This window comes from Caenorhabditis elegans, chromosome V, assembly GCF_000002985.6.
Source record: "Caenorhabditis elegans chromosome V".
In the NCBI taxonomy this organism is placed as follows: Eukaryota; Metazoa; Nematoda; class Chromadorea; order Rhabditida; family Rhabditidae; genus Caenorhabditis; species Caenorhabditis elegans.
Window position 1 is genome coordinate 4055174 of NC_003283.11, and position 13476 is coordinate 4068649.

A 13476-nucleotide genomic window follows, 5' to 3' on the forward strand; every position below is an offset into this window, starting at 1 on the left:
ATAGCAACGGAAAAATATTTTTTCCTTGGGAAAAAAGTTAAAGCGGAGTGTAGAGTGTTCTGGGCTTCTAGGTCAAAATTACAGACAAAAATATTATTCTACCGAATATAACTGTTCCAAATATGTTTCGCAATATTCTTTTCGGTTAGTATTTTTTTCTTCACGGAAAAACTTAATAAAACATCAAAAGGAAAAGTATGTAATCAAATGTTAAAGAAAAATGAAGAAAAACCAATTTATATAGCCGGAAAATGAAAAAAAAATGCCAAGACTGAATGATTCATTGGCACTTTTTTTTGCGAAATTAAAAAAAAATCGTAAAAATTCAGAAAAAAAAACGCCACCAAAACTTCAAAAATGATTACAAAAAATTTTAAAATGAAACGAAAAGAAATACAAACATTCAAAAAATGCAACGACCGACTTCAACGGCCACCAGAGGTGAAACTGAATGTTTGAGGGGGGAATACCCAGTGATGCCTTATTCTCTAGTAAACATGTTCTCTTGCCGCTCCTCCGTTTGTTGTTGTGTTTTTGGTCTATTATTCAACGCACCAAAGATCCTCCATCTCTGTTGTGCCAAAGTGTAAACACCAATTGCATAAACAACAATCACTTCAAACAGTGTTCCAGAAGCAATTTTTTATTTTGAAATTTTTTTCAAGCCACGTGGTATTCAGATGTCTTTTTGTTGATTTTTTAATTGGCACATCGAAAAAAATATAGAAAGGAATTCAATAAATTATTGTTACTATAAACAAAATTTTTTAAAATTGACGCTCGGTATTCGGTGAACTTTCGATTAAAACTTTCTGGCAAAATAAATATTTATTGAACAAATTTGTTTCAAAAAATTGGAATAAATAAAATGTTTTTAAAACCCGTTCGAAAGCAATCTCGCCGAAAGTTCTCAGGAAAAATCGAGTAATGAAATAATCTATAAAAATGTTTATTGAAACGTTCACTTTCATATCACTTCAAATTTCAGTTCTCAAGCTTCTCCTTCCTTGAACAAGTTGACTGGATCGTCACGAGGATCCTTATAGATGTCTCGTTTCAACATGAATTGAATAAATTCGGTTTCGGTAAAACATGTGTACATCTTATCCCGGTCATTTCGATAGGGCTCCAAGTTCATCTGAAATTTTAAGTTGTTTCTCGAATTGCATTCAAAACAAAAGAGTAAACCTTTCCATCGTGAATCACAAATAGTGGCCCGAGATGTGCATGAAGATATGGGCGTGCTTCGACATCGAAGTCCTCCTTTTTTGGGAACGAATTGCACATTAATCCACCTTGAGAAGTGACAAGTTGCGAGATTGTGTACACTGAAAATTGTTTTTTTTACTGTGAATTGCTCATTAAAAACGTACAGCTCTTGCACTTTTCCATACAAACAACAACACAGACTCCCAGCATGTAAGGAATTTGTCCTTTGGCCATTGCCTGACTCCATGCAAGAATCGTGTCGTACGTGGTTCCTTTGTACTGAACTTTCTTAACCAGGTACTTCGAATCATGAGCAATGAGCTTCTCATCCGACAAGCAATCAGTCATCCACTTCTCTTTGACAATAATTGCTCCGTTGAAAATCCAGACGAGAAGGGACAGATCATCGGTTTCCAGAACTCCAGCGGGATTTACTTTTACAACAACATGAGTCGTGGTGAGCATTGCTTCATCGGATGTCTGAAAATTTTGAAAATTATTGAAATTACATAGTTCAGTCTTTTGCCCGCTACTCTTCTTCTGTTTTTTAAATGACGCTCGCTATCGAAAAAAAGGTTTTTTTTTCTAAATTTTTTGCCTCTTGCATAATAATTAAAGGTGGTGTAGTTGATTTTTTATTGCATTTTTGACTCCAAATTATTGGAAAACGCCAAATTTCATAAAGCAACTTCTTGAAAACATCTCAAAAAAAATTTTGGCGGCTCAAAAAATGGCCTAAACCAGTTAAAGTTCGAAATTTGACCGACTTGTCCATGTTTTGAAGTCACCGTCTGATTTTGAATCTGCGAGTTAATTTTCAATTTTTTCTATTCGAAATTAGGTACTTTAAGGTAAAGGGATCACCATATTTGGTAAGATTTGGTAACTTTTTCCAGCCGCTGCGACATTGATAAATAGGTCAAATTTCAAATCTTATTTTATGTCATTTTTTGAGCCACTGTAACTTTTTTTGAAAAGTTTTCAAGAAGTTTCATTATGAAATTCGGTGTTTTCAGACAATTTCGAGCCTAATAAAGCAATAAAAAAATTCGACTACACCACCTCCCTTCTAAAGATATGCTTACAATAGATGGAAATTTTTCCATGAACGCATTTGTCAACTTATCATCTGTCTTTTCATCCATCCAAATATGAAATGAGCTGACTGGAAACTGCTGAGGAACATCTGAAACGCTGATTTTCATAAGACTTATTAAAAGTTTCAATTTGAAACCAACGACTCACTAGAGCGCGTATTTTTCTTGCGATACTTGTTGTAAATTTTCCGAATCTCCTCATATTCTTCCTTTCTGTCATTTGGCGTTTCTCTATGTTTTGAAATGAGCATTTGTTCCGGCAAGAGGTTTTTGTGGTTGAGGAGCGATTGATCCGCGCCGTGTTTGATGAGAAGCTTGACCAGATCAGGTTGAGCATTCTTCGTTGCCACGTGGAGAGCAGTGTTTCCGAATTCTAAAATATAAAAAGTGGAAATAAACCCCTATTTAAAACTAACTATTATAAACATCAACAAATGCCCCATTCTGCAGTGCTTTCAACAAGTTCGGCTTATTCCTCTCACGGACCGCATCAAGAATCGCATTTTTCCCATCAATTGCATCAAGAAACATCTGTAATTTTGTCTTGTTTTTAAGCCACAGCTTAAGCCAAAAGTTCAATAGAATAACTTACCGAATATCTCCACCTATTCTCAAAAGCTTTGATTGACCCATAGTAATAAAGATAATAGGTTTTGAAAGTTTTTCTTCCGTGTTCGGTGCATCCATAAATCATCAAACAAACCACCATAATGAGTAAAAAAGCTCCGACACCAATTCCAACAAATACAAATGGTGATATGCTTTGGTCAATTGTTCGGATTATAACCTTCTTGTGACCAAATATTTCGTCAAAGTAGTTGCTGAGAGACGTGACTATCACTCGAGCGTTAGCCAAATCAGTTTTGTATTTGGAAAAGGATAGATCCAAATTCAAGTCCAAATACTCTTTGAATACCACTGCAGTTTTAGCAGCCTCGTCGTCCGAAATACGAGTCAGTTCTTCTGAAATTTGCAATTTTTCAATACAAAACTACAAGAGGATAACATACTTTGAAAATGTTCCAAATCACTTCTAGATCCAGCTATTCCGAGAACAGAAGAAGCAATATCGAATATTTCGGACATTTCTTCCAAACTTTTGTTCTGCACTTTTTTGGCTATTTTCTCAAGTTCATCTGTATCATTCAGTAGAGCACGCCATCCGCTTTTTCCCATTCATCCAAATTGAACTTCTTGAATAGACTTATCACAAACTCAGAGAAACGACCATTTGGTAAATTTTCAAGTTGACTTCTGGATTGTCGTGCCTTTTCAATGTTGTTCAGAACTCTCGTGCAAAGTCCCAATTGTCGACTCAACTGAACCGGCGTTGGAAGCATTAAAACGGGATTTGTAGTTGTATTAAGTGTGGAGGCGTTTGTTTTTCCAGTTTGATATGTAGCTCTTATTTCACGTCTAACATTGCTCACTTCCTTTTGCACCTGCAAATCAATGTCAGATCTAATAGAAAAATAAAATCAAGGAACCAACTTTTTGAAGATCCTCGAGATGGGCAATGGTTCGGCTCAAAACATCTTCCTGGGAAAGTTTGCAAACTCTGTTTTCAAAAAGGAATAACGAGATCATGTTTCCCCATTCGAGTTGCTCCTCTCTGAATTTTTATTTAAAATTTTTATCTAAAAATATGATATTGATCAAGAGTTGAGTTTTATTGTCGCAAAACAATCGCTGCAGAGCTCGGGTGCGCCGAGTCTGTGTGGCATGTTCTCCTTTTTATGAAATTAAAATTGTCTAATAGAATGCAAAAAAAAACTTTCTTTGTCGAATGAAAATTTTTATTTCCGATTTATTTCAGTTTCAACAACTTAAAATGCTCAAAAATTTGTATGAAAATTTTGCTGACAATTTTCGACTTTCAGACAAATCGTGAGCACTTTTTCAGTTCTGCCAACTGAAATAAAAATGATTTTCAGATGAAGCAATTTGTTTTTTTTTGTATTCTATCACTAAATTTGATTAAGAAAAAGTTTTGGGAAAACGTGCCGCTGGTTCATCCTGTTACAAATTTGCTTATCAATAAATCAAAAGTTGTTTTGAAAAAGTATAATTAAAATTTAAAGTTTTGAAAAGTTTGAAAACTGGTTGAAACAGTACAAGAGCATCTCGGCATTTGGCTTCAGCCTCTTTCCAAAAGTCGGCTCAAAAATATTAACTTGGATTAGAAGTTGACAAAAATTCTGCAAAACGTGGACCAGACTTGGTTTAAGCTGCGCTCATGTTTAGCCCAAGTTTTATCAATCTTCGACCAAAGTTTAAAAAGACGCAAGAAAAGTTTGGCGAGAGTTGGACACTACTTGAGCACAGTCTAAACCAAGTCTTGCCCATCTTCTGTCAACTTGGGCATCGAATTGAATATAAATTGCTCACCTTAAGCACTCGGCACTCGTAAACCGCTTGCAAATTCATTTCCTCAAAAATTTCCTTCAGTGTTACGTTCTGCGTCCAGTTGGCCTTCAAGCTGCTCGATAAATTTTTCAACGTTTGCATTCCAGTTACCATCTTTTCAACACTTTCGATGGTTTTCAAAAACAGAGTGCCTTCTTGCGTAGTGGTCAACAACATTTGAATAAGATTAATATTTGTGCTGCTACCCGTCATACTCATATTGATGTATTCATGGAGAGTCCCAAAAGTTTTCTTGAATTGCTTCAAGTTATCAATTTTGTCAGCCGGTCGATAAAGTAAGTCGGTTTTTAATTCCTTGATCATCTTATTCGCCTCCCGAAGACCTTTTATTATTTCTAAAACCATCGACTGTTGCTCGCCAAATTGTTTCAGTTTCAAAAGATCGAAACTAGAATTTCTCAAGAATATGCAGTTTTGAAAACCATCATTCGCTTTTTCCACTGAGCTAAGAAATTCTTCGTTGACAGTGGAACGCAAGGTATCACCGGCAGCACTCACTGCAAATGTAATGTTATCATCCTCGAGTAAATTTTTTGAATTATCCAGAAAGTTCCTCCAAACCGATTCCAAATTGATGACTTTTCCGGAAGCGCGTTTATACGCCAGTAATGCTTCAGACAAGTTTTTCCGGCTTGCTCGTTTTGCAATTTTTTCCACGAACCAGTCACTATTCAAATCATCAAATACTTGCATCAACTCCTGAACGTTTCTGAATCCGGCAGTGTATGATGGAGTCAAATATTCCGGACTTCTCGCACAATTTCCAGTTTTTTGAACGGAGTTGTAGAACTTCGTCATCAACTTTTCATCACGATGAGTGTCTGCCAAGGCGTCTCTTCTCCAAATAGGTAGTGTTGATTTGAGCACACTTATAGAATTAGAAAAATGAAACAAAAAGGTGAATGACAGAGTGTGTCTGGTAGAAAATTTGTATGCAAGCTTTTCAGCTTCACGAACTAATCTATATTGACTCAACCCGTTTCCAGAAGGGTTTGACTCTGCTTCGAGTTGTCTCAAGTTTTCAAGGCAACGTACAAAATAATCTCGAAATCCTGCGAATTCAACCAGGACATCTAACGTAGAGTTGAAATCAACAGTTTGATAAATCCATTGGCCAAATAATTCTCGAAAATTTTGAATGGTTTTTACATCCAGCTTCAAACAGTCATTGTTCAGAAAAGATCCAGTTGAAAGCTCGGCAGAGGCCTCCAAAATTTTTTGCAGGTCAACTTTAGATCCAAAATTGATAATTTTCAATTTTGTTTGTGGATTTCCGAATAACGTGGACAGTGGTCCAGCTAGTTGCATGATAAATTCATTGGATCCTGCAGGTGAACATAGTTTCGGTTTAATTTTCTTACTTAGTTCTGCCATCTTTTTCATTTCTGACAAAACGTAATTGGTGTCCACATCAAGAATTGCCGAGAGATTAGATGAGTGCACATGGAGAAATTCGGATAAAATGCTCTCTAGATTCAAATTTTGTTGGATGGCAGCAGCTTGTAGTGAGATTGCGTTGGTGACTCGAGCAAGAAGGCGGAAGTTTTCGGAGACATGTTCCAGACCGGACGGGGCTGAAAACAATTAATTGAGAAATTTTTGTTAAACTGTTTTTTTTTCAAAATAATGGCAGGAAATTCGAATTATTTCAAAGAAAAGAAGTTCAAATTTTAAAGAAGCACGCATATTTTTTTCGAGAAAGATCATCACGGAAAATAAAATTTTCTGAGAAAATAATAGGCGAAAAAATTTTAAAATTCTGAAAAAAAAATTGTCGGAGAATTTATACTTTCTAGAAGCAATTTAGCCGAGAAGCACACATAGGTTTAGAAAGATTGTAAAAAAATTCAAATTTCCCCAGAAAAAACAGTTTGGCTGGAAATCCAAGTGTTCAGCTTCTCTTCTAAATTTTCTGGAAACTTCTGTAGAGTTTTAGAATTTTCTGGAAATAAGAAAATTGTGCAACAATTAAAGGATATGAAAAACTTTTAGAAAGTTAGGAAAAGTTCTAGAATTTTTTTTTAATTTTGACCAAGAGCATCTCCATTTGCTCGGGTGAAATGTCCCGTCCTATTGTTTCGATCTCAAATTTTCAAACTCACAATTTTTCGCATTTTCTGCTTGTTGGAGCAACGTCAGGAACAAGAGAATCGTACTATACGAGCTCAGGATTTTCAAATTCACCATTTCTGAAATTATTTCGAAATACTTGAGAAGTGAAGAAGACAAGCAAAACTCACAGATAGATTTTCGCTCTTTGAACATCCAGCTAATATTGGAAGATTTGAAATCGAGAATAAATGTTTAAATTGATTTTTGATTATTTATAATTCGGATTACACGAATTCCACGACGTTTAAAAAGTTCACGTTAAGTTTGGGGGCGAAACGGGAAAGATTAATTTTAATTTCGAAAACATGGGTTACGCGAAAAATCAAGTTTGGTCGATATTAAAATTTCCAAACAATAAATTTGGAATTTCTGAAACATGAATCATTAGTGAGCAACAAATATGTCGGAAAATTTTGTTTCTAAAAAACATCTGTTTCCAAAGAAAAGCAAAACATTATTTTTCAGGTTCACATCATTCATGACTTCTTGTGAAAATAATATTCTCGCGAGCCCGAATTTTCTTAAAATAACATTTCATATAATAACTTGTCTAGCTATTCCTATTCATACCTTTGGTTTTTATTGTATTATTAATAAAACTCCGAATCATATGAGTGCAATTAAATGGTTGTTGATAAATTTACACTGTTGGTGTATTCTTCTAGACATTACAATTAGTTTTCTCGGTATTCCGTACCTTTTGCTCCCTTCCATGTCTGGATACGGTCTTGGTGTAGTTCAGTCTCCCGGATTGTTTTTCTATTTAGGAGTCACTTTTATTACAGGTGGGAGGAAGAAAAATCATTTAATTTTTTTTTTGAAAAACACTTTGGCGAAAAAATCAAAATTTATCAGAAACATTTAGGTGGCTTCTTTTAAAAATTTTGACGGAAATTCAGAATTTTCTTGCATATTTTGAAAGCTATGTACAAAAAATCTGGAAACGGGGGCATGCTTGCAAGCTTCTTGAATGTTCGGGAAGTTTTAGAGAAAGTGAAACTTCTTGAAATGTTATTGTGAAAATGTTTTAAATGTTCCAGAATTTTCAAGAAATATAAAAACAGATCGTTGCCGCCAGTTACCGAAAATTAATTAATTTTATTTAATTGTCAGGAACTTCTACATCAATATTTGTAACCTTTGAAAATCGATTTTTCATATTATTTGGTCAACAGTCGTATTGGAAACATTTACGAAAACCTGCAATAATTGTTAGTTATATTTTAGTTCCCCTTTACTTTTTGTATCCACAATTTATCATCCCCGAACAAGAGAGTGTGCGTCAAATTTCTTGGGAGGTGAGTAACACTCAATTCTAATGATTTTAAATCAGTTTATATCAGATGCTTGATTGCATTCCGGAGCTTCCAACCGACGGGCCAGAACCTTTTATATTATCCGTTGAAAAAACTCCTCTTGCAATATCGATATCCATTGCGGAAGGCGTCCCATGCCTCCAGTGCGCAATTTTCTTTTTTCTGAACGTTTACCATTTAAAGGTGGACTACACCCTGTGGGGATTTTGCTTAAAAACACGCCTAAGGGGTCACAATGACCGAATATCATGATAAAAAAATTTAAAAAAATTTCCCTGATTTTATATGATTTTTTGAAATGGGAAAAAATCTCAGTTTTCCCCTAATTCCTTTTTGAATTTCCGCCAATATGAGACGCCTGAGTCCGATGGAGCGCGCTTGCATAACCAAGAATTAATTCACGGTAGCACAGAAACTAGATCTCTCGTAAAATTTGAGAAAGATCTCGCAGCGTACGCAGCGAAATGGTCCGCAATGTGTCATCGCGGTGTTTGCGTACTTGCGTACCGTAGTCCGCAAAACAATGAAGCGGCAAATAGATTTTTGAAGCAAATTTTAACAGAAAAACAGCAGAATTAATAGTTTCAAGATGAAAAAAAAAATAAAAAATCAGAGTTTATTATGAAATTTATAAACTAACAATTGATAATTGAAGTGTTAAAACACAAAAAAAGTTGATTTTGAACAGAAAAGGAAAGTTATGAAATAAAAAGGCAATATAAAATTGAGAAAACACACAATTTGATACAAAAAACTTAATTAATATCAACTTCTTGAAATCCTGGTGAAATTCTTGCCGAAAAATCCATTGACATTGCGCTCAACATCTTCTAGGCTTGGTGTTTATCTGAAAATTCAGGATTTTATGAACTTCAATTTTTTTGAAACTTTATTTTTGTGAAAACTTCGAAAATTTTTATTAGGAACCTGAGAAAATTGCAATTATTATTTTTTTTTCAATTTGAATGTTTAGAACACAATTTCAAACAAAAAGTTCAGGCATAGTTGATATCTTTTATTCAAAAAACGTATTCACTTCTAGAGCCTCTATCTCTACGAAAAAAAAATTCATAGCAAAGTTATCAACTACAAAGCTCTTCATCTTAATCTAAAGTACAAACTTGTAGTTGAACATTTTTTACCAAAAAAATTGGTGACCAAGATATGGCCTTGAAAAGTGAAAGAGCATACACTCCTGTAGTTGACGAGATTCACGCACTCTTATCTCAGCCAACAAATTTTTTGGTGTAAAATTTTCAACTGAAAAGTTGTTCTTTAGATTAAGATAAACAACTTTGTAGTTGATCACTTTGTCATAAAAAATTTTTCCGCAGAGATATAAACACTAGAAATGAATAGGGTTTTTGAAGAAAAAAAAAATGTTTTTTTTTGAAAACCTAAATATCAAAAACTGTCCTAACTTTGAAAATTCCTAATCAGTCTTGCTCAGAATTTTGTTCTTGTTCTTTTGAAGCAATAAAAATATAACAATCTGAGAGCATTTATGAAAAATCGATTTTTTTTGAAAATTTTTAGTGATAAAATGTTTACTTTTAAAATTTTGAGCATGACACAAACTTTCAATTGAATAAAAACATAGCATATCTAGTACAGAATTTTATGCAGATCATTTTTTCACAAAAAACTGATCCAAATTTGGGATTCGTTTTCGAGATAATGATCATTTTCAAATTTTGACCAAAAAAAAATTAATTTCGAGGAAAACAATTTTTAATCTGCATAAATTCAATTTCATCTTGCCCAGAATTTTAAGCTGATTCGAATTCATATCAAAATCTGAAGATTCTTCAATTTTTTTTATCGAAAAATTTTTTTTTCTAAATTTTGTGAAAAATTTTTTTTAATTCGAATGGATCGGACGGAATTTTGTTTTAATCTCAATGAATTTAGCTTCATCTTGTAGATAACTTTAAGCTGAGTTCAATTTGATAACAAAATCGATAACATTTGGGGATTTCTCCACATAAAAAATTACGATTTTTAATTTTTTAGTGAAAAATATTTTTACTTTCGAAATTTTGAGCATGACACAAACTTTCAATCGAAAAAAAAGCGTACATATCTGGTACAGAATTTTATGTAGATTATTTTTTCATAAAAAACTGATCCAATTTTGGGATTCGTTTTCGAGATAGTGATCATTTTCTATTTTTGGTCTAAAATTTTTGATTTCGAGGCAAAAAAAAATTATTCTGAATAAATTAAGTTACATCTTATTCAGAATTTTTAGCTTAATTTCTAGCTCGAATTAAATAAAAAATCTGAAGATTCTTCAATTTTTTTTTACCAAAAACAGTTTTTTTTCTAAACTTTGTGAAAAAATTTTTTTAATTCAAATGGATCTGACAAATTTTTTTCAATCTCAATTATTTTAGCTTTCTCTTGTACAGAATTTTAAGCTGTTTTCAATTCAATAACAAAATCGATAACATTTGGGGGTTTCTCCTCAAAAAAAGTTATGATTTTGCATTTTTCAGCGTAAAATAATTTTACTTTTAAAATTTTGAGCACGATACAAACTTTCAATCCAAAAAAAGGTAGTATTTCTAGTACAGAATTTTACGCTGATTATTTTTTCATAAAAAACTTACATAAATTTGGGATTCATTTTCGAGAAAATGATGATTTTCTATTTTTGGCCGAAAAATTGTAATTTCGAGACAAAAAAAAACCTTTTGTTCTGAATAAATTAAGTTATATCTTCTTCAGAATTTTTTGCTCTTTCTTTTTCAATCGAAAAGTAATACATTTTTTAATTTTTTCAAAGAGAAATAGTCAAAAAACTCACTGAATTCGTTTTCCTTGTTGCTCACGGTGACGTTCCTTCGTTTTCCTCGAAATGTTTCGATTACTACCTAAAACAAGACACACTTTTTCAATTTTGCAAAAAAAAATAACAAAAAAGATACGGAAAAACGGTTAAAATCGGCAAAAAACGGAGAGAATCCATGCCGAGCGAAAGGCTTGAAATTTAAACGATTGTTCGCAATAGAGCGTGTTTGCCGCCATCTAGCGACTGAACCACCGTGAATTACTTTTTTCTTCATTTTTTCTCGATTTTTACTAATTTTTCGGTGTTTTTTCCCTTTTTTCTCATGAAATTATTGAAAAATATATTTTTATAATTTATCTTATTAATAAAACAGAACAATAACATATGAAATCATCAATTTACAGGCACTACAACGACGGACAAAGCAACAACAGCCAAGGAGGAGCTGGCAAAAGGAATTCGAGTGAGTTTTAACTTATTCAAATGTTTTAGAAATCTGAGAAACTGAAAATTAGAGCAAAAATTAGAACATAAGTATGTTCTTCGTAAAATTTCTACACGTAATTTTTAAAAAGTCGCAGAATTTGCCGTTCGCCGAAAAATTGTAAAATCTTTTGCGGCCGCCAAATTCGCCGAAAAAGTCGGTTCACCGCCCATCCCTGTTGTACACCCTCAATTTTTTCTGAGGTTCAAAAATTAATAAATTTATATTATAAAAAATCATTGAAATAAAAAAAAATTATATTCTATGCAATAAAGACAATATACAATAAATACAAACTATAATTACAAAAAATAAAAAATTATTACAGCAGCCGGTGGAAGAGCAGGAACGTCGACGTCGATGTGAGGATCTCTGCAATTTTATAAATTTTAATAATCTTTAATTTATTTTAATATTCGATAATTTTTTATTTGTTTTCAATAAATAATGTATTGATCAGTGGTCCATATTCAGTTTATTTGTAATTGGAGGCATTTTGAGCTGAAAAACGTGAGAAAATGCTCTTAGTTTTTTGTAATTTTGCCGAGGGAAAATACATGAACATATTTTTGCAGATAAAATTGTCACTTATCAAATAAATCATCTTATTACGGGAGCATAATATTATGAGAATGCGTATGTCGCAACATACTTGACGCGCAAAATATCTCGTAGCGAAAACTACAGTAATTCTTTAAATGACTACTGTAGTGCAATCAAGCCCGTAAATCGCACTACAGTAGTCATTTAAAGAATTACCGTAGTTTTCGCTACGAGATATTTTGTGCGTCAAGTATGTTGTGCAGTACGCATTCTCAGAACTTTGTGTTTCCGTAATAGCAATTATAGACAAATTTGAAAAATTTTTGAAGGAAATGGCTAATAAAAAAAGATGCCAGTATTGTGATACGATGCGACCACAGTCAGAGCTCACGAGCGATGGGCGGTGAACCGACTTTTTCGGCGAATTTGGCGGCCGCAAAAGATTTTACAATTTTTCGGCGAACGGCAAATTCTGCGACTTTTTAAAAATTACGTGTAGAAATTTTACGAAGAACATACTTATGTTCTAATTTTTGCTCTAATTTTCAGTTTCTCAGATTTCTAAAACATTTGAATAAGTTAAAACTCACTCGAATTCCTTTTGCCAGCTCCTCCTTGGCTGTTGTTGCTTTGTCCGTCGTTGTAGTGCCTGTAAATTGATGATTTCATATGTTATTGTTCTGTTTTATTAATAAGATAAATTATAAAAATATATTTTTCAATAATTTCATGAGAAAAAAGGGAAAAAACACCGAAAAATTAGTAAAAATCGATAAAAAATGAAGAAAAAAGCTCGAAAAAAATAATTAATTCTTGGTTATGCAAGCGCGCTCCATCGGACTCAGGCGTCTCATATTGGCGGAAATTCAAAACGGAATTAGGGGAAAACTGAGATTTTTTCCCATTTCAAAAAATCATATAAAATCAGGGAAATTTTTTAAAATTTTTTTATCATGATATTCGGTCATTGTGACCCCTTAGGCGTGTTTTTAAGCAAAATCCCCACAGGGTGTAGTCCACCTTTAATGTTTGCTAGACCAACTGGAATTTCTCGAAAAACAGTTCAAATGCAGCATAAGCTTGTGATAGCATTAATTATACAGGTTGGTTGGGTGGTATCAATTTTTTTAAAAAAAATTTTCTAGTCTTCTGTTACCGTCGTACTATTTCTTGCACCAGTTAACGCCATTATTGCCTTTGTACTGGTTCATTATCAAAATCAATCCTACAACAATTTATTAACGTTTGCCCTGGCAATACATGGAATCGCTTCTACTCTTATTATGATATTTGCTCATAAGCCATATCGGGATTTTGCATTTTCATCAGTTTGCTGCCTTTCTAGAAAACCAATTTCGGTAACTGTTCGGCCGTCAAATATTCCGTCGAGAAATATTGTTTTTTTCTATTCTACTTAACATGAAAATGAATGTAACTTGAAACAACCTGAAGTTCAATCACCACGTGGTTATAAGGAATCAGAGAAAAAACATC

The 13476-nt window shown here is 33.2% G+C and overlaps 3 non-coding genes and 2 pseudogenes across 5 annotated transcripts; 2 read left to right on the top strand and 3 right to left on the bottom strand.

Moving 5' to 3' along the window:
* Window positions 1-991: 991 nt before the first annotated feature.
* D1065.3 lies at window positions 992-7011 on the bottom strand (annotated as a pseudogene). Its single transcript has 12 exons — window positions 6974-7011; window positions 6836-6922; window positions 4695-6307; window positions 3798-3918; window positions 3317-3748; window positions 2899-3269; window positions 2723-2837; window positions 2455-2679; window positions 2295-2395; window positions 1374-1689; window positions 1189-1328; window positions 992-1138 (listed from the first exon to the last, which is right to left on the bottom strand). Coding segments are annotated over exons 1-12 (3706 nt in total).
* A 312-nt stretch (window positions 7012-7323) lies between these two features.
* D1065.2 lies at window positions 7324-13400 on the top strand (annotated as a pseudogene). Its single transcript has 5 exons — window positions 7324-7630; window positions 7959-8143; window positions 8189-8344; window positions 13008-13085; window positions 13128-13400. Coding segments are annotated over exons 1-5 (999 nt in total).
* D1065.6 lies at window positions 8995-11037 on the bottom strand. The gene is made up of 2 exons (NR_134548.1): window positions 10971-11037; window positions 8995-9008 (listed from the first exon to the last, which is right to left on the bottom strand). It is a non-coding gene; the product is annotated as an Unclassified non-coding RNA D1065.6 (non-coding RNA).
* Window positions 11357-11900, top strand: D1065.7. The gene is made up of 2 exons (NR_138490.1): window positions 11357-11418; window positions 11768-11900. It is a non-coding gene; the product is annotated as an Unclassified non-coding RNA D1065.7 (non-coding RNA).
* D1065.8 lies at window positions 11677-12631 on the bottom strand. Its single transcript, NR_138491.1, has 2 exons — window positions 12573-12631; window positions 11677-11811 (listed from the first exon to the last, which is right to left on the bottom strand). It is a non-coding gene; the product is annotated as an Unclassified non-coding RNA D1065.8 (non-coding RNA).
* Window positions 13401-13476: the final 76 nt, after the last annotated feature.